The sequence below is a fragment of the Argentina silus genome (genome assembly GCF_951799395.1).
Source record: "Argentina silus genome assembly, chromosome: 15".
Classification (NCBI taxonomy): domain Eukaryota; kingdom Metazoa; phylum Chordata; class Actinopteri; order Argentiniformes; family Argentinidae; genus Argentina; species Argentina silus.
In genome coordinates, this window is record NC_139669.1 from 9,184,266 (window position 1) to 9,205,114 (window position 20,849).

Consider the following 20,849-nt stretch of genomic DNA (forward strand, 5'->3'; position numbering starts at 1 on the left):
TGAGGGGGTATAAGACCTCAGCCAACAGACAACCCTCCTCAGAACCTCTCCTCTGAGTCTCAGCCTCCACATGGTCTCAGGACACATACTCAGAAGGAGGAGGACACTCAGGAATAGCAGCTCAGCTCCACACAGCTATAAGAGAGGAGCTCACACAGAGCAGGACACCAATGAGCTGGTGACACTAACAGGGAGGGACAAGGAACACACTGGCTCCCTGTCGAGAGACTCTCCGGTCCACCGTAGACGTCCTTCAAGCTCCCGCTACATGTACGTGTATACCTGGGACAAGCTCACACACTGGAAGGTAACAGAGGTTTTTTATTTTGACTTTCAGAATATGGTTCCCATTGGACTTCATGTTCTCCAGCTTTATGCTGCAGATCTGTTGGATTGTGTGTTGTGTCACTGCCTCTGTTACTTCACTGATGTTGTAGCCTAGGGCACGTTGGATTGTAGTTGCCTTGTTATCGTAAATGCTCTCAAGATGGGAATTGTGAAGCGCATGACGGATGCATTATTCAGCACAGATGAATTATATCGTGAACTATCGTTCCTGGAGGTAGAGAGGAGGGATTTATAAAGAATCATACAGTATATCAGTTTTTATGCTCTGATATTGTGTGTGAAGAAAGAGAGAGACTAGAGGATAGTGTTAAAGGCCCACGCCAGCCAGTTTGCTTCCTGGCTTTTCTTGAAGATAAAATACTCAAAAAACAGAAACAGAGTTGTGACATTAATCATTCACAGAGCTATTTGGGCCAGATATAGCTTGGAGCAATTCTCAGTAAAACGTGTCAAAGGTTGTTTGACTCAAAAAAACGTGAAGGGGTTCGGACAATTATATTTGACCCTGGGCGCTAACTTTACAAACAGGCTAGCCACGTTACACTTCTGAGCTCTCTCTCTCTCCCTCTCTTTCTCTCTCTCTCTGAAATGTCATCTGTCACGGCACGTGGGAAATCCTTTTAGGAGAAGCTAAGAAAACAGAATCTATCACCCCAAAATACACACGTACCTTGACCTAAATGCCAATTTTCAGACTTGGATCATTGTGCAGTATGTCATCTATCAGCTAAAAATGTATTCACTGTCATTATAGTTAGAATTCCACAATTCAAGTATTGTTCAATACTGGATGATTAAGTGACTTTTGTTTGATAGCCTCTGTAAAAAGCACCAGGAGCCGCTCCATTGAATGGCTAAATGTGTTAACTTTCAGCTGGACGGCAGTGAGCAGAGAACAGCCAAGAGTGTGAATGAGATCTACGACACGTTCCAACCATGACCACGTCCAGCAACCTCTCCCTCCTCAGCTCACCTCTCTACCCCTTCTACACAACCACATCTCTCCCCCTCTACTTGAACTCCTCCTCATCCTCATCCTCATCCCCCTCTTCCTCTTCCTCCTCCTTGCCCCCCTGCCCAGTCTCTCCCTCCCTATACCTCCCCACCCTCATCCCCACCCTCTATGGCCTGATCTGTATCCTGGGCACAGTGGGCAACACCCTGGCCGTGTGTGTGTTGGCGCAGGGAGGAGGTAGCAGGAGGACGGTGGCGAACACCTTCATGTTGAACCTGTGTGTGTCTGACCTCCTCTTCCTCCTCTCCCTGCCCCTGTGGGCCGTCTACTATTCTCTGGGCTACCATTGGCCATTCGGCCGGTTGGCCTGTAAGATCTGCGGAGGCCTGGTGTCCCTCAACCTCTACGCCTCCATCTTCTTCATCACGTGCATGAGCATGGACCGCTACCTGGCCATCGTGCACCCGCTCCGCTCGCAGAGCGCCCGCAACCCACGCCGCGCGCGCCTCACATGCGCGCTGGTGTGGCTCCTGGCGTGCGCTGTCTCGGCCCCCACCCTGGTGATGAGGGACACCCACAAGGTGGTGGAGTGGGGGGTGGAGGCGTGTGTGATCCTGTACAGCCATCACGGATGGTTCCTGGGCCTGGCATGGATGAAGATCCTGTTGGGCTTCCTGCTTCCTATGACTGTCATCTCCTCCTGCTACTGCGCCATCGCCAGACATCTGCTGGGGGGGTCCGGATCAGGGTCGGGGTCAGGCCTGGGGGCCAAACGCAGATCCCTGGAGCCTTCAGACAGACCCCTCAACCCCAGCAGTAAACCCCAAGAGCCCTCTCTTGTAAACCCCTCTTGTAAACCAGACCCCTTACCCAGAACCTCTCTCCCCAGCCCCAACCCCAGTGGAGGGAGTGCCCTGGAGGGCAGAGGGTTGGAGGGCAGAGGGCTGGAAAGAGTGTTATGGACTGTAGCAGCAGTAGTCCTAGCCTTCTTCCTGTGCTGGTTCCCCTTCCACTGTGTGACCCTGTTGGACGTGCTGCTGAGCCTGGGCTGGGTGGAGGGCTGCTGGCCACAGTGGGCCGTCTCCACCCTGTTGCCCCTCACCCTCTGCCTGGGCTTCTCCAACTCAGCCATCAACCCCGTCCTCTACTGCTTCCTGGGGAACCACTTCCGGGACCGCCTGGGAGGGCTGTGGAAGGGCCAGTGTGTGTGTGTGAAGGCCTCGGAGGAGGGCCAGAGCCAGAAGAGAGGCTCCTTCAGTACCAGACTCAGCTCCATCTCCAGGAAACTCAGTGACCTCAAGGAACTAGGGCCCCTGGAGGTCCCCGGCCTCGCCTAGAGACCACCAGTCCCATCTAGAGACCCCCCCGCCCCCCACCCCCCACAGAGGTCCCGGGCCCAGTGTAGAGAGACCCAGGCCCTGTCTAGAGACCCCAGATAGGAGAGGGGCTCTGAGGAAATGACTGACCCGCTACTGCCCCCTATTGGCCCTCGTGGGTGGGTGACCTCCACTCTCTGGCACTGCTGGTCACATACGCCTCATCAGCTCTAACTGTGTGGTGCTGAGCCAGCGTTAATCATTGACTGAGTGAAATTCCTGAGGATGAGATGAACACAGAGCTGATGACATAGTCAGATCCTGAAGTGGATTACCTAACCACCAGGTTTTTTTATCAGGGGAGGCTGGTGGAGGTGGAAATCAGAGGACGTGCTCATTGTAATTCCTCATTCCGTTTCATGCATTACAATGAGACCGTTTTCTGATTTCTACTGCCACCAGCCTCCCCTGGTTTGTAGGGCACTACCACTTGTTATTGTGTGTTGCCTGTTGGACATGACAGAGTAATTTGACAGTGTTTTGTTTATCGGTATGCATAACTTGTATTATTCTGTATAGTTCCACAAAACAAATGAGCATTTATTGCTATTATCCTGTATACTTCTGAAATGTAGCCAGAAATCAAATAAATAAAAAACACAATCATTCCACTACCATATGGTTGCTGTTGCTTTGTAGAATCAGAACGGGAGTTATTTTGGTAAGGTCCTGCAGAGTTATTATCTCACTGTTCCTGCAGCAGCTGTGTCTGTGTTTGTGTGTGTGTACAATCTCCAGTAAGGGAGAGGCCTAGGATTAGACCCGGCTGGTTATCCTTACTCTGTCTCTCCTTCCCTCCCTTCCTCCCTCACACCCCTCTCTCTACCCTCACACCCCTCCCTCTACCCTCACACCCCTCTCCCTACCCTCACACCCCTCTCTCTACCCTCACACCCCTCTCTCTACCCTCACACCCCTCCCTCTACCCTCACACCCCTCCCTCTACCCTCACACCCCTCTCCCTACCCTCACACCCCTCCCTCTACCCTCACACCCCTCTCTCTACCCTCACACCCCTCCCTCTACCCTCACACCCCTCCCTCTACCCTCACACCCCTCTCCCTACCCTCACACCCCTCCCTCTACCCTCACACCCCTCTCTCTACCCTCACACCCCTCTCCCTACCCTCACACCCCTCCCTCTACCCTCACACCCCTCTCCCTACCCTCACACCCCTCCCTCTACCCTCACACCCCTCTCTCTACCCTCACACCCCTCCCTCTACCCTCACACCCCTCCCTCTACCCTCACACCCCTCTCCCTACCCTCACACCCCTCCCTCTACCCTCACACCCCTCTCCCTACCCTCACACCCCTCTCTCTACCCTCACACCCCTCTCCCTACCCTCACACCCCTCCCCTCTCTCTACCCTCACACCCCTCCCTCCCTCCATCCCTCCCCTCTCTCTACCCTCACACCCCCTCAAATTCCACACAGCCCACACCGACATAATCCCATACTAATGTCGTATTAATGTATTCCTGTCCAGACATTCTGGTTGACATTCACCTCTCATTGAGCTTTCCAGCGGATCGATGCTCTATCCAAGTCTGATCTGTGTCCAGTATTGGACCAGCTGTTGAATCCCCATTGATTCCTGTCCCTGGCACACTGGGAGCTGTAGTAGTGAATGTGAGACCTTCAGTATTATGTCTTCTCTTCTGTGGAGTAGTGCTAACTAGCTCTTAGCACTGTACTCTCCTTGATTCCTACTTGAATGATCCTGTGGATTATTCCTATTGAATCATATTTGAACTAAGAAATACTGCATGTAAATATCTTTGATTGAACAGTAGAAAGTCATTATCAACAACAGCAGGGATTATTTAACCACAGTGTCACAGACACATTTGACCAAAATGTTCTGCATATAAATGGATTATCCTCCTTGATACTGCACCCACTCTTGGAGCCACTGGGGGGCGCTGGCGGTCTATGGATGCAGTGATCACTTGTTCATAATCACAGAGCACAGTGGAAGTAAGAGTCTGACTCCAGTCTCTGCGTCTCAACTCTCCACCCTTTCCACCTGCTCACCCCCTTACATGGAGTTAATTAAAAGGCATAGGAGTGATGTAACCATGGACTTGTACACCAATCCCATGCTTTTAAATCAATGTGGGGAAATGGGCAAGTGTACACTTCAGGGAAAATGGTGTCGAATTGGTAAACGAATAACGGCTTATGTATGTTCACATTCGATGAGCGTCCCTATATCCATCACCAACCCAGCAGTGTGGATGTCTAGAACGAGAGTACAGTCAGTCCTCTTTTGCTGCTTCTTCTCTACCTTGTGGACTGGGAGAGGACAGGGAAAAGCAGGCGTCTCAGAGAGAGAAAGAGAGAGTTACTGGAGTGACTCATTCATATCAACACAAGAACATAAACACATCACTAGCCATTACATGTATCATAGACCATGTTGAGGTTGGTGAGGCTGTGCTATAGGAAGCATGCTAGTGGAAACAAAACCATCTAAGAGTTTCCTGGTTTGTAAGAAGGCGTAGTGTGGCAGTTAAACTTTTGTTTCCTACCGAGATTATACAGGAGATAGACGGATGCATTGAGCAGAATCATTTTTTTCCCTGCATTAGTGTGAAACTGTCATTTCCCCCCATGCGCACACTCTCTAATGTTGTGGAAATGAACTCAGTTTGAGCCTTTGATATTGTTTCCTGTGGAAAGAAGAATCTAGAAGAATCTCGTACAATCTAGTCTTGTTTGTGTTGTAAAAGAGAGAGAGAGAGAGAGAGAGAGAGACAGAGAGAGGGGGGGGGGGGTCTGTACTCTGAGGTTAATGGTTAGAAATAGAAGGTGTTTTGACAACTCAGAAGTTAAAGAAACAGAGAGCGAGAGCGAGAGAGAGAGAGAGAGAAAGAGGGGGGAGAGAGAGAGAGAGAGAAAGAGAATTGACTTGCCTACAATCAGATCTGTGATTGATTGTGAGACAGTGGCGAGTTGCCTTGTCTGTGATCTCGAGGTTATAGGGCTAGCATCTGTTCAGGGGCTTCACAGGTAGAGAGTTGACATTAGTTGAGAGTCTCCAGACAGGTAGGCTGATGGAGAAGCTGTCTGTGTACCACGGTGCCATCCGGAAAGATGAGGGGGAGAGACGGCTGGCAGAGATGGGCAAGGATGGTAGCTACCTGATCCGAGACAGTGAGAGTGTATCTGGGGTCTACTGTCTCTGCGTGCTGTGAGTATTTCCACGCTGTCCAACACACTCTCAGACGTACACACCAAACCGATAAAGGTTTCTAGAGGATCTGAAATAGGAGGATAAAAAATCAAAAAGTTTGAGCAAATATCCCATTAAGTGGTGTGGACACATGACCTTGGTGTGTGCGTGTGGTCACCCTCAAGAGTGTGTGTGTGTGTGTGTGCGTTTTCAGGTTTAATAAGTGTGTGTTTTGGTGTTGACAGGTGTAAAGGGTTCGTCTACACATACAGGCTGTACCTGGACGATGAAGGATCATGGGCCGCAGATGTAAGACACCAGACATCTGTATTACACTGCTTTCTCACTTTTCTTTCCTTTCTTTCCTCCCTCTCTCTCTCTCTCTCACAAGACCCTATCAGGACGGTACTCAAAATAGACAGAAATATTTAAAAAATATTGAAATAGTATTTTAAGACAAAAACTTATTTTATCACGAGGTATCGTGGCGTTTCGGAGCACGCATGTTGTAGCCAGTTACAGTACAATGAACAACAAATCCTGCAAACCCGCAAGAAGGCCAAAACACATACATGGCACACAGTCCTGAATAATTATCCCAAACAAAGAGACACTGAGAAAGGTACACATGACATCTTGTATACAAGCAGCATCGTGATTTTTGAATTGTGCGTTGACGGTTAGCGTTGACGATTCTATCTAGCTATACGGTAACACCCGTAACTCTGTTGTTCAGCTATACGCCTCAGTTATAGTGGAGAAAATAACCATTCACAATTATATTAAGTTTTGTAAACATTTACAGTTAAATTATGTTTTGTCACCATTTTACAGTTAGAAGTAACATTCAAAGATCATATCAAAGCTTACTTTTTGATAATGTTAAAATGTGACTTAAAACCTCAAGTATGTAAGAGATCTTTCATCGTAGGGTGCTCTAAAATAATGTGAACTACGGCGTTATGTCCTTGATCTGAGCGTCTAACCTGTTTTCAAAGAGCACCTTTCATCTGACGTCTCGAGCCAAAGTACTGTTCCTTCTCTGCTTAATTAACGATCAAATCAATACATGAAACAGACTCGAGAATTAAAAAGTGATAATATCTTCAAGATTTTCGGAAGTCAGTCAGCCTATGTGCTGTTAAGACTTCCAACAGTGTTGTTTGAAGTCTTACAATGTTTACAAGCTAAGGAAGAGTAAGCCAGCAAAGCCACAGGCCATGAGTGTACCGAGCTGTTTCAAACTGAGCTCTGCGTCCCCATCAAACAGCGGTGTTACTGTAATTGAACACCTCATTCTCAATAAGTCACGACTAGCTGTGAAGTGTACTTATCCATGTCAGACAGATAATAATATCTTACTTCAAGTCTCTGAAATTGTGAGTGCTCACTTATCACTTCTGAAATACATTACAATTCATTTTGGACATTTGCCAATGTGTGTGTGTGTGTGTGCGTGTGTGTGTGTGCATGTGTATGTGTGAGTGCATGTGTGTGTGTGCGTGCATGTGTGCATGTGTGTGTATGTATGTGTGTATGTGTGTGTATGTGTGTATGTGTGTGTGTGTGTGTGTGTGTGTGTGTGTGTGTGTGTGTGTGTGTGTGTGTGTATCTGATGTCTCTATGGGCTTAATCAGAGAGAGCTGGGTTTATTTCAGGCCTGGGTGAGGCTGCAGCCTGTCCTGTCATCTCCATTTCCACAGAGGGTTGATGTAGGGATGGAGACACTGACGCTCTCCTCTCTCTTGCAGACTGCTCCAGGAGTGCAGAAACGATGTTTCCGGAAAATCCATAACTTGATCGCAGCCTTCCAGAACCCCGACCAAGGCATCGCCATGCCTCTACTCTACCCTGTTACAGCCCAGAAACGTGCGCAAACACACAGACACATGGACGGCCAGCCAGCCACCCAGAGCAGCGTCAACCATTATACGCAGAAAGGGGAAGTCAGGAAACAGGATAAGAGAGGCCAGAGGCCGTCGCTCAGCTGAAGAGAGCATGGTGTTTTCATGGTGTTTTCTTGGCAGATACATCTGTGTTGCCAATAAACTAACTCAAATCTAGATTAGAGGGAGTTTTTGGCAGATTCCCCCTGATGTGTTTTGGGTGCAGTGGTGTCATGTCTCCAGTGTAAGATTTGTATCTTCATTTAAATGTGTGACATTAATGTTTATGCTAATTTGCACGAGGAAGCCTAAAGTAAGTAACATTTCCTGTCCTTTACGGAACCATGAACAATATAATCTTTTCTATGATTGTCATTGAATTTGAACCTAGTTACCTTCACTTGTGTGAAATGTCAAATAGTATGCTTTGTTTTAAGGCCATTATATTGTATATGATAAACAAATAAATCTAATTGGTTCAAATGTACATATTTGTCAATGTCAATCACACTCATGCATCATACACGTGGGCGCACACACACACACACACACACACACACACACACACACACACACACACACAGAAATGTCACTATGACATAAAGTGGAATGAAAATTCAATTTGACATATTGAACTGGTTTCCATGGAGCCACTGCTGGCTGCCAGAGTGGTGAAAAAACCTGTATATTGTATATGAAAAACAAATAAATCAAATTTGTTGAAATGTACATATTTGTCAATGTCAATCACATTCATGCATCATACATATGCCCACACGCACGCACACACACACACCCCAATATATATAATGTGGAACGAAAATTCAATTTGACATATTGAACTGGTTTCCATGGAGCCACTACTGGCTGCCAGAGTGGAAAAAAAAAGGTGACATCCAACTGATTGACATGACAATATCTATAGAGCATCATCCCAGAGAGAGAGAGAGAGAGAGAGAGAGAAAGAGACATACACACTCCCACCCACAGTACTTCCTGAGGAAGAGCAGCTGTCTCCTAGCAACCCAACCCTCAATCTTCTCACCATGGTGACGGGTTTGGACAGATTCAAGCGGAACATAAGGTTTAAATGAAGGTGCAGAGCCGGTCAGCCCTGTTGTGATGGTGAGGAACGTATATCACCAGCTCTGAACATATGCACAGTGCCAGTCTGTCATCCTGAGCGGAGCAGAAGACAGAGAAACAGCTAATGATCGGCAGATGGTGCAAAAGAAGTGAGAAAAAAGAAACAGAAAGGTGAGGGAAAAAAGCGGTAGTTAAAAAAGTAAACAGTTTTTTTTTTTTTTCTCACCAGCGATATGTTTTAAGCTTCCTGGAAATGTTTTGCAAAGAAATCACTTTGCATATGGTAATGAGAAGCAGTTCTAAAGACAGCTGAGCCACTGCCAACTCTGGATGCCTTCCCCTCTGCACTGTCAACCCACTCACTGTGGCTCGGCTCTCTCCTCATCAGAGGGATGGGAGTTACTCATGCACCGCTCAGCCAATAATGACTGTGACAGGGAAAAGAACAATTTAAGGATTGTAAATGAGACGAAAACACATGACTAGAACCTAGGCCTCAGGGTCTAACCAGTGTGAGCAGAGGGAGAGAGGGAGAGAGAGAGAGAGAGAGAGAGACACTTTCTTTAACCCGATACACATTCAAAATGCACAAAACGTCAATTAAAGTCCCACATAATAGTCAAATATTTCACACAATAACTTTAATTAGCACTGTAACCCAATCTTCAGCAAGAGTATTTACTATAGCCATGTATAATTCTTTGCAAAAATGTAATTGTTTTTCTATTGATTAACAATACTGACACTTAATTATGAACAACAGAATTTTCCAGTTGAGCACTTTTCATTGTGAAAACGCTGGCTATGTACATTCTTGTTATGAGTACACACTCCAACTACTGCTGAATCACACCAGAGGCAGAAATTACATTGTTTTTTTGTTTTGTTTTTTTTTCTCTAAAGGGGAGTGTCGACAAGGGTCGACAAGGCCTCTCTTGCACAAAATGTAAACGATACAGTATTATTACCCGAGGTAAACCATGTAATAACTCAAACGCAAAAAACAAAGAGTTCCTTGATATGAGTTCATATCAGCAGGTGGGATCACCCTCAGCCTACTGTGTCCAGCTCTACAGTCCCATGACGTTGAGAAGGAACTACGGTAGAATGAACAGAGTTCTGGAGAGAGAGAGAGAGAGAGAGAGAGAGACCTCTTTATAGAAAAAGCAAAGCCACAGCGAAACCAGACTGCTTGTGCCACTGTTAGAAACTCTAAATCGAACAATAATAATAATAATAATAATAATAATAATAAAATACCATCATTTTGTCACAATTAAAGGCATTTGGAAATCATTTCCCCCAATCTCTCTTTTTGTTTTTTTCATAAAAACAGTACAACAAATCATCGGCGTGTAGAAACAGGCAGTCTTTGGTGAGGGTGGGGCGTGTGTCTCTGTTACCTACGGCCAACCTCACTGAGTCTCATCAGGTGGATGTTAGAGGGGGTGTCCAACAGCTCGGGGTGCTGTTCTATAGGCAGGGAGTAGAAGCCGTCGTAGCCTTGCACTCTTCCTCCAGAGAGCAGCTGCTGCTTCTCCCCTTCGCTCCACACCCTGCTCCCTCCATCCCCCTCCTCCACCCTCCTCCTCTCCCTCTCCCATGCCCCCTCCACTGCTCTCCTCCGCGCCTCCTCTCTCACCCTCCCTCTCTCCTCCTCCTCACTCCCTCCGTAGCGCACGCACAGGCACAGCGCCCCCTGCTGGAGGATGATGTCAGCGAAGCGCCGAGTTCTGCCGTTTACCGTCGTGCTCATCTGAGACACGCTGATGTTCACCCCGCTCTCTAAGACACGCCCCCCGACCCCTAAGCCCAGCCCAAGGTCCTCTTCTATTGGCCGGGACTGGAGGAAGTGGTGTGTGTCGCGGCCGTGCAGAGTGAAGCTCAACCCGCTCAGGTAAACGGCTCCGTTCAAGATGGCCGCCACACGCCGGCTGTCCTCGCTGGCCACGCCGATGACCTCAGCACTGACATGCCCGCGAGAGACGGCCAATCGGATGTTGGGGCCGAGGATGGAGGGGCGAGAGGAGAAGGGGGGTGGCCTGGCGGGTCTGCGGCACGTTGACCCTACGGGGTGAGGGGTCAGAGGTAGACGATCCAGGGAGATGAAGCTCCTCAGTTGTCTCTGGAGCTCACACTGGATTCCCAGGACCACCTGGCATCGCACGCACACACACACACACACACACACACACACACACACACACACACACACACACACACACACACACGGGAGGGGAGAGAGAGAACACACAGAGAAGGACAGGTTAGCAGAGGCAAGCTGAAAGCATTAAGCCTGAACAGTGTGATTGATGATGGGTGATCCCCCACCTTGCTGGAGTCCCAGTCCTGGGTCTTGGTCTGGGTCTTCATCAGCTCGTAGGCCTGCTCCAAGCTGCCCACCTCGGGTTTGGGGAACCCTGGCACCACGTTGTGCAGCTGGAAGCCAAACAGCTGCAGCCAGCTGCCAATGTCTGTAAACATACACAAATATGGACATTAATATGTGCACAGACAGAGACACGGATGCACGGATGCACGGATGCACGCACGCACACAGACACAGACACAAAAACACACAGACACAGACACACACACACACACACAGTGACAGATAAAGAATTGTTAACAGAACGGGGACATGAAGTCAAAAGTTCAAAAACAATCCGCCTTCCGTAAATGAAATCAACTAGTTTATATGGATAATGCATGACAGTTATATTTGACTTGGTGTTGCCAAGCTGAACAGATTTTCTTCTCAGTCAACACTTCGCCTGCAGATAAACGTGACAGCCAAACAGAATGTTCCACTAAGAGAAAAGACAGACGAAGCCTCCCTCTATCCTCCTCTATTTAACTCCCACTGTTCTTTTCCCTCTCTCCTCTCCTCCTTCTGTTCCTTTGGTTCTGACAGTGAAAGGAGCGGCAGGCAATTCTTCTGACGGCGAGGAGGAATGATCGGGAACAACAGGGGTTAAATAAAGGATGTGTCTAGCTGCAGCTGGCACTTTCTGTTAGTGGAACATTCTGTCTGAGAGTCATGTCTTCTCTCAAAGTCTCACTGCGTCTCACCTGTGGTGAACTGTGGGAAACCTTTCACCCTCCCCACTGGATGGTTGTTTTGTTTTTTGAGTGTGTGTGTGTGTGTGTGTGTGTGTGTGTGTGTGTGTGTGTGTGTCTCACCTGTAGTAAACTGTGTGACCTCCTCCACCCTCCCTACAGGACAGTTGTTTCTGAAGGCATACAGGTTGAACGGCCTCGGCTCCTTGCTGAGCTCCTCCCACAGCCCGTGATTGGGTGATGTCCATCTGCCAGCTAGGGTGTCATAGTCCCGTCTCCCCAGGTGGACCAATCGGGTGAGAGGATCATAAAGCCCACCATGAAAGCCAATAACCAGCTGGAACTCTGGGTTGGAGTCCTGGTAGACTTCTCCATAGGGAGTGTAGAGGACCTCTTTAACTAGGCGCCCCCTGCTGGAGAAGACTGCCCTGGGTGTGCCAGCGCTGTCACAGGCTACGTAGTACTCCCCCCCACTGCTCATCTCCATAGCGATAAGGTGACCCTGCAGGTCATAGTACAGGGATGTGATCAGGGAGCTGCTGTGGTTGTACAGATGGGTGACCCGGGTGGGTCTGGACAGGTCCGCGTAGAAGAACTGCAGCTGCAGACCCACACTGGTTCTGCTGGCAACCCGCCTGCCCAGCCCATCGTAACGGTACCACACACTGCGCTCCGACACCCGGTTGAAGACGCGCGCCAGGAGACCGTTGGAATTGTAGTCGAACAAGTCGTTCCCTCGCTGGCGGAGGAAGCCGTCCTGGTCCAGGCTGTACTGCAGCTCCCCCAGCCGCGTGATACGGTCTCTCTGGTCGTAGCGCAGCGGCGTTAACCTAGCATGGGACGAGAGAAGATTCGATCAAATAAGATCAACTATTGTTCTCAAAATAAGGGAAATAAGAGATGAGAAAATTGTCTGCGGCACACAATGTTGCTGTGAAAATCATTCGAATAGATTAGCATTTCAAAACTTTACGTAGACTTAACAGACATTACTTTACGTCACATCACCCTCATCGGAGGACCTAAGATCATTGTTTGTTGTATTTGTTTTTACAGTTTTTACATAGACATTTTATCTACAAGGATCTTATATTTTTTTTTTTCACACGATATTACATTTGTGCACCTGATCATTTCAGTCCTATCTGGTATATTTTATATTTTGGAGGTTTTTATTGTCCGTAATGTTAGCGGTACCTGGCGCTGGTCCCGTGGCTGAGCAGGTTGATGTTGCCGTTCAGGTCGTAGCTGTAGCGCCACTGCGGCCGCTCGTTCACCGCGGCGCTCTGCAGCTGGCTGTCCGAGTCGTACTCATAAGAGTACCGCGTCACGTTACTGTCCACGCCCACTCTGATGTCACAGGAAGTGGTGCGGCCCGAGGCGTCGTACTGGATGGTCATCCAGTAGGCGATGGACTTGAGGATCTCGTACTGCACCTCCACCACCTGACCGTAGGAGTTGAACACCTTGGTGTGTTTCATCAGGTGGGTGGTGATCACCTGGGAGTGGACAGAGAAGGAGAAGACACAATGACATGAAACCAAAGAAGGAGTACACACACAGAGAGATCGCCTGAGACCAGGCACAGAAGTGGAGGCGGGTGGAAGCAGAAATCAGAGGATGGGCTCATTGTAATGCATGGAACGGAATGAGGAAAGCATTACAATGGGCCTGTCCTCCAATTTCTACTGTCAGCAGCCTCCACTGTTACACAGTAATGAAGTGAAGTTGAATAAGAGGTTGAATATGACTTCATGAATCCCTTCAGGGAAATTCCTAGACCCTGAATTGAGATTCACAAACAATAATAGACAATAACATCAACATTGTTCAGTGAACAACTAGATTTGTATGTTACTGACCTGATTGAGGTCGTAGTTGATGACGCTGAATTTGCCGAACTGTTCCACCCGCCCGGACACGTCAACGTAGCGATACAGGTCGATGGGCAGAGGGGTCTCGTTGATCACCGCCTGCATACTGGTCACTCTGAAGTTATTGTAGCTGTAGTCAAACCTGGCGTTCACCAAGCCCTCCTCACTGAACCTGAAGATCTGTCGACTGATCAGAGGACCTGGAGACGCACACACACACGTGCACACACGTGCACACACACACACACACACACACACACACACACACACACACACACACACACACACACACACACACACACACACACACCTCAGTTTATTCAGTCACTGTTCCCCTGATACTTGCCCTTACTAATCGCTAAAAGCAGGCAAACATTCACAAACCATTAACCTCAGAACACCACACAGCGATATCTCAGATTGTTACCATCACTCTTAATATCTCTATGGCATCTCCACCAGTGACCTTTCATATGGAGACATAATGAAATCTAAAGACAATAGCCATAATGAGGCAATAAGCTTCTTAATGCCAGAACATCAACTTTAACAACACCATCAATCCCCCGTGCATTTGCTTGCTGCCAGCACTCACGCTGCATTAGAAGACCTGGCTGGTAATGAAATACCATTATGATGCTATTCATGATGCTATTAAGATGACTCAATTTACGATTGCAATGACTTATTGTCCCTTCATGAAGTAATACTTGAAAAACTTTGTTTCTTACTCTAAGAATGTCTTTATGTCTATAATACCTTTCTACTTATTTTAACAGTATTTTGTATGTACGAAATGCTTTATAAATAACATTTATTTGGTTGGCTACACCAGAATCAAACCTGAGTCCGGTAGGATGAAGTTGTCCCCAAGAAGCTGATCTCAGGTCAGTGTTAGGTGGTAAAGGTAGTAGTGGTTTGTACTTGGTGTGGATAGGCTGACCCTTTGATATGTGCTTAGGAGCTTAGGGGCAACATCTACATGGAGAGACTGGAGTCAGAGAACCTCTCCAGAGCTTATAGAGCATGATCTGTCCCTCTCCTTTCACTCCTCTCTCTGGTTGTCCTCCCTCATCTCTCTCTCTCTCTATCTCTCTCTCTCATTGTCCCTCCTCTTGCTTCTCTCTCAGGAATGCCATAGAGGAGACAATTACCACTATCTCTGAGTCCTCTCTGAAGCTGCATTTGTTCTGTTGAAATGAGATCAGTTAAAGGAAGATGAGAGTCCATTCACTAAGAGGGCAAATTGATAACACACACACACGCACGCACGCACGCACGCACGCACGCACGCACGCACGCACGCACAGCTGGGTAAGCAGATTAGCACCACCTGACCACGGGGGAGCTAATCACAGAGCTTGATTTTTGAAAGGATCATAACAAAGATCACATTGTGGAGGACTCCAGAAAGACTTGAGAGTCTGAGGGAATACTGAACAATATCACAATAACCAATAATTCATAATCTCTATGGGCCTCATTATGCTTATAGAGCATGATCTGTCCCTCTCCTTTCACTCCTCTCTCTCTGGTTGTCCTCCCTCATCTCCCCCTCTCTCCCCCTCTCTCTCTCTCTCTCTCTCCCCCCCTCTCTCTCTCTCTCTCATTGTCCCTCCTCTTGCCTCTCTCTCAGGATACTGTACTCACAATATGGCTGAAATATTCAATAGTGGACCAAATTACAATGTGTGTCATCATATTCATAATCAATATTGCACATCAAAGGGGTTAAAGTGAAAATGTGTGTGTGTTTGTGTGTTGTGTTTGGTGAGTAGATGCCACACATGTACAGAGTATTTTCACTTTCAGCTTAGCGTTTCACAGTCACGAGTGTGAGACGGTTGATGACTCAGATCAGAGACCACCGTGGTGGTTGTAGGCGTGGGGGGTGTAGGAAGTAGATAGCATTGCTCTAAAGGCCTGCGGTAAACCACACATTCTCCTCCGCCCGCCTGCCTGCCATCAACCTTACTCACGCACACACCCGAACGCTGGGTTGTACAGGTACGTCTCTAATCACATACTTTACAGTCTTATTCTCCCCTGCTGACTCACCACCAGAATACTGTGAAAACAATCAAGTGTAAATATACAGTATATTGAAATTCATATAATATGGCAAATTGTTTCTGGTAAATTGCCAGATAGCTCTAAGCTAGAGTGACCAAATCTAATGTTTATAGCCAAGAACTTACTGTACAAGTTTGTTTGTTTGTTGCCTGTGTGAGCCTTCATCTGGCCTTTCATATCAACTGTGCATATTCTGTACCTGTAGGGGCCTGAGTTCTGACCTGTCTGTTTAAATCTGATGCATACCTATTGTGAGCTTATGCTGGTACCTGTCTGTCAGTAGCGTATGGAGCTGGTGATAGTCTTACCTGTCTGTCTGTAGCGTATGGAGCTGATGTCTTACCTGTCTGTCTGTAGCGTATGGAGCTGGTGATAGTTTTACCTGTCTGTCTGTAGTGTATGGAGCTGATGTCTTACCTGTCTGTCTGTAGCGTATGGAGCTGATGAAGCCGTCGTGGGTCAGGTGGATGGTCTTGACCGTGCCAGAGGCCTCATCGTAGGTGAAGGTGACCAGTGTTGAGTCATAGATCACCTCAGACAGACGTGCCGCTGCAGTGTACCTGGAGCAGTAACAGACACCCTATCAACTACATGCATACAATGAAAATAATCCACGTCATTTGTGATATACTATATAACTAATCAGTTTTTGTTGTCATATCTCAAAGAGGAATTCTTACAAATGTATTTGATGTATTTTCAATAAACAAACTACTTTTTGTATTAAGAACTTTTTATCAAAAGCATTTTGTACTTTGTAAAACTATAGTGGCAGCCTCGTTACGATTAATAACCTGGGCAAGGAGTTCATCTGACCAGGGAAAATTCTGGGCAGGAAAAACTCTGGTCCTATGCATGAGGAAAAGTGCAATTCCCCTTCTGACCTATAGATGGTGCTGCGCCCAGTGCCGAGGTACTGTGTCCTCAGCAGCCGTCCGTCCAGACTGTAGTCCTGTAGGAAGGAGGCGTGGCTGTCTGGGGGCGTGTGGATGTTTCTGTAGTAGCCAATGGAGAGGAGGGACTGCAGGGTGTGTCTCACCATACTAGGCATCGTCACAGCAACCAGGCGGTCTGTCTGGTCATAGTCAAACACATACCGGCGCTGGCTGTGCAGAAGCAGCATGATAGACTACAAGAACACACACACACACACACACACACACACACACACACACACACACACACACACACACACACACACACACACACACACACACACACACACACACACACACACACACACACACACAAAACAAACAATAGTGAATAATAGATGTATAACACATCCCTCCTGTAGTTGCACAGGGCATACATCACAAATGGGGATCAGGTGCTACAGTGGGTGCAGGCTTTAGTTCCACCCCACCCCAGCACACAACACACATGATTCAACTAAGCACAGTCTTACATTCTAGACTGTGGTTAGCTGAGTCAGGAGTGTCTAGTACATGCTGGGCTTTAAACACACTCTGAACACCACAGCAGCACTAACACCTTGAGTGAGGTCTACAACAAGGAAAATACCTCTCTGCAATAAATTTGACTCTAGCATGACACATCTTTCCACAACCCACACTACTCATCAACCCATCTTCACCTCCAACCGCCTGTGTTAAATATGTATATGAGATGAGGCGAGTCTTACCCTGTCTATTCAGAAACCCATAACCAACCACTTAGCGTTAAACACAGATACGAGGTGAGGTGAGCCTTACCCTGTCTACGTATGTGTAGGTCCAGATCTTCCCGTTGACCCAGGTCCTGGAGACCACCCTGCCACCGTCGTACTCCAATCTCTCCGCCCACTCCCCCCGGTGTATGGCTGACACCAGACCCACGTCTGTGTAGCTGACATTCACCACTGTGTATTTACTGCTGGGAGACCACACCACGGGCCGGCCCAGGCTGTCATACTGGATACGCAGGGTGAACTTGCGGTGGTCGTCGTAAATCTTGCCCACCCTCGTGGTGGGGTCGAAGTCTACGGACAGCAGGTTTCTGTTGTGCGCCTGTTGATGATAAACAGAACAAGAAAGAGACGTCTGTTACACAGGACGGGAAAGGGGGCCGTCGGAAAGGGAACATAATTGAGGTTTTTCTGTGGTTTAAAGGGGTAAACATCTGGGATTCAAACAATAACAACGCGCTCTCCCTGCCACATTAACAGCTGAGGGATGGGTTGTGTCATGAGGCATTCATAAGTTCATTAGTCTAGAATCAATATTTAATAGCTATATATAAAGCTATATATACATAATTCACAATTGATGTACCAATCCCAGATTGCCACTTTAAATGGATGAATATAGATCAGACAGAAACAGCAAGTGTATGCGTCATTCTTTCATCAACAACCAACACTATGCTAATCATGTCAAAACTATAAATAAAAACATAAAACGATGTGGCATTGAAGAGTATAAAAAATAAAAAATGACGAAAAAAACTGGATAACATTTTCAAACTCTGTGTGAAAGTGACTGTGTGACATGGTTTCACTTTGAATGACAGTACTGCACTTTCCAGAAAAGGCAAAGTCATTTGACGCCCTTGGATAACAACATATGTTATCTGTAATCATCTCTAGCCTGTTCCACCCTTTGTCTGCAGAGTTGGGTGATGCTGGGGTATGGGTGTAGGTTAGGTGGTGTAGTAATAGTACTGTAGGTGTTGTATTACCCTAAATCTGCCTTCATAGTTAGAGTTGGATTAGGCCAGTGTAGAGTACTGGTGTATAGTACTGTAGGGTGGTGGTGTATAGTACTGTAGGGTGGTGTATAGTACTGTAGGGTGGTGTATAGTACTGTAGGGTGGTGGTGTATAGTACTGTAGGGTGGTGTATAGTACTGTAGGGTGGTGTATGGTACTGTAGGGTGGTGTATAGTACTGTAGGGTGGTGTATAGTACTGTAGGGTGGTGTATAGTACTGTAGGATGGTGGTGTATAGTACTGTAGAGTGGTGTATAGTACTGTAGGGTGGTGGTGTATAGTACTGTAGGGTGGTGTAATGACAGGAGGTGGTGTATACCCTAAGCCTGCGTTCGTAGGTGCTGTAATTGGATCTGGCCTGCTCCTTCCTCTGTCTCCATTCTATCAGGCTGGGGGTGTGGTCTCCTGGCAGGCTAATGTTGCAGCGACTGGCTGTTGGGCTGACTCCGCCCCCCAACCCCCCGGGGAGGAGGGGCTCTGTGGTGAGTGACAGCTCCATACCGCTCACCAGTGACACCAGGAACGAGCCGTCTGCACTCACGCGATATGAGCTCTGAGCATGGTCTGTAGGCAGGACACACACACATGAAATACATTACACGTACAGTACATCGAGCTCGTACATCCACAACAGGGAGAATAAGATAGAAGATGACTTCATTGTCTATTATCAAAGGAATACATAAATGTGTCATTTCATGCATTCTTCCTAAGACACACCACATAGCCTATGCACCCACATGCATAAAGAGATGAAGACATGGAGGAATGAGGTGCTCAAAAGGAAGAGATTGTAGACTCCTCGACATTTCCTGTTTGTTCTGTCATTTCTGAGCTGTTCACACATCTGCAAAACTTTCCCACAGAATCTGTTCTTGCTTGTTTCTGTTATGTTCATGCCTACCGCGGCCCAGCGGGGGATGATATGGTACAGCTCTGACTAGGACGTCTGAGGACACATCACTAGCAGACTGTAAAAAGCATTAGCAAACATACTTATTTATTTATTTTGAGTCTTACGTCCTAATATTTTCACTGTTGAGAGATAGCTGGCAAAGTAAGAATTTCATTGTACAATTAGTTTGAACTGTATCCTGTGCATATGACCAACAAACTTTGACATCACAGGTCCCCATCTTATCTCCTGTTAACTTAAGGCCTATGTATCACACTGATATTGTGTGTAGTGTGGCTTGTGATGTAGTTTGTGTGATATGTATATGTTTTAAACCAAGCAAAGCTAATTCCTGGCAACCATTGTTTGCCTGCCAATAAAGTTTTCTTATTCATCTGATTCTGTTGGTTTCAAATACTTTTTAGAACATTGTTCCTGTTTAAATCTTCCAGTAATCAGACCCCATCATGTTTGTGTTCTCAGTCTGGTCTCCTAGGTAGATAAGCTGGACACCAACTGATCATTCAGAGCTCAGTAAAGTGGCCCTGTTTATGCTCCAGCTACCCAAAGGTAGATTAAAGAGGACAGATTTCAGCCTGCCTGGTTTAATCATCCCTGACTCAGGCAATCAGAAGAGTTCTCACAGAGAGAGAGAGAGAGAGAGAGAGAGAGAGAGAGAGAGACAGAGAGAGAGAGAGAGTTCTCTCTCCCTGCAGTGCTGTCATTGTAATAAATGTGAAAGCCATTAGAAAGAAGATGGGAGAAACAGTTCCTTTCAGCAGCAGCCTCCTCCTACACTCCTCTCCTCTCCTCTCCTCTCTTCTCTTCTGCTTCTTTACGATCATCTCTGCTCTCTCCTCTTCTCGTCTCTCTTCCTCTCCTCTGCTCCTCTCTCCACTCCCTACTTCTCCCCTCTCCTCGTCTCTTCTCTCCCCCCCTCCCCCCCACACCCCCACCCCACTCCTCTGCTATGCTCTCATTGCCTCCTCCTACTCTACTTCAGTCAGGCAAATTCATAACCGTCACGGAAAATTGCAATTTCTCAGGGGTTATAGACACAATCCTTTACAGTTAGAGCTAAATCTAAAAACTGAAAGTATATTTTTCCACATTTGATTGAATTAGTTTCAAATATTGTATATTAATAAAAGGAAATCTGTTTTCAACATTAGCTTGTTTGTTTGCATCCATGGGTGAATTAATGAGAATAAATAAATCATATTTCACACAACCAAACTAAAGCTGTGTGCATATTCACAGTTTGCCAACTAAAGGGCCAGTGCAGTGAAAATGACTCACAGTGAGAGAATAACAGAATGACTCACTCACATTCACATGTCAATCACGGAGGTCTCAACATCACATCATACTGACGTGATGTTAAAACACACATGACTACAACTCCTG

General features: G+C 47.1%; 3 protein-coding genes across 3 annotated transcripts in view; 2 read left to right on the top strand and 1 right to left on the bottom strand.

Moving 5' to 3' along the window:
- Positions 1 to 70: 70 nt before the first annotated feature.
- On the top strand, positions 71 to 2,640 carry LOC310815686 (type-2 angiotensin II receptor-like; the record flags this gene model as incomplete). The annotated part of the gene is made up of 3 exons (XM_083685577.1): positions 71 to 307; positions 1,223 to 1,253; positions 1,430 to 2,640. 3 exons carry the CDS (start codon positions 71 to 73, stop codon positions 2,638 to 2,640), a joined length of 1,479 nt encoding a protein of 492 aa, XP_083541703.1.
- Positions 2,641 to 5,500: 2,860 nt separating this feature from the next.
- On the top strand, positions 5,501 to 8,423 carry LOC310816384 (SH2 domain-containing protein 1A-like). The gene is made up of 3 exons (XM_083686553.1): positions 5,501 to 5,877; positions 6,105 to 6,168; positions 7,611 to 8,423. Exons 1-3 carry the CDS (start codon positions 5,741 to 5,743, stop codon positions 7,848 to 7,850), a joined length of 441 nt encoding a protein of 146 aa, XP_083542679.1. The 5' UTR covers positions 5,501 to 5,740; the 3' UTR covers positions 7,851 to 8,423.
- Positions 8,424 to 9,486: 1,063 nt separating this feature from the next.
- The window catches only part of LOC310816136 (teneurin-1-like), a gene marked incomplete at its 5' end in the record, with an annotated part of 101,666 nt that continues 90,303 nt past the window's right edge, over positions 9,487 to 20,849 (bottom strand). Inside the window, 9 exons of the mRNA XM_083686149.1 lie at positions 9,487 to 10,986; positions 11,163 to 11,305; positions 12,015 to 12,721; positions 13,089 to 13,390; positions 13,754 to 13,965; positions 16,256 to 16,398; positions 16,723 to 16,967; positions 17,554 to 17,847; positions 18,867 to 19,111. Coding sequence (XP_083542275.1) covers positions 10,231 to 10,986; positions 11,163 to 11,305; positions 12,015 to 12,721; positions 13,089 to 13,390; positions 13,754 to 13,965; positions 16,256 to 16,398; positions 16,723 to 16,967; positions 17,554 to 17,847; positions 18,867 to 19,111 — 3,047 coding nt within the window. The 3' untranslated portion in view covers positions 9,487 to 10,230. The remainder of the gene's footprint in view (positions 10,987 to 11,162; positions 11,306 to 12,014; positions 12,722 to 13,088; positions 13,391 to 13,753; positions 13,966 to 16,255; positions 16,399 to 16,722; positions 16,968 to 17,553; positions 17,848 to 18,866; positions 19,112 to 20,849) is intronic.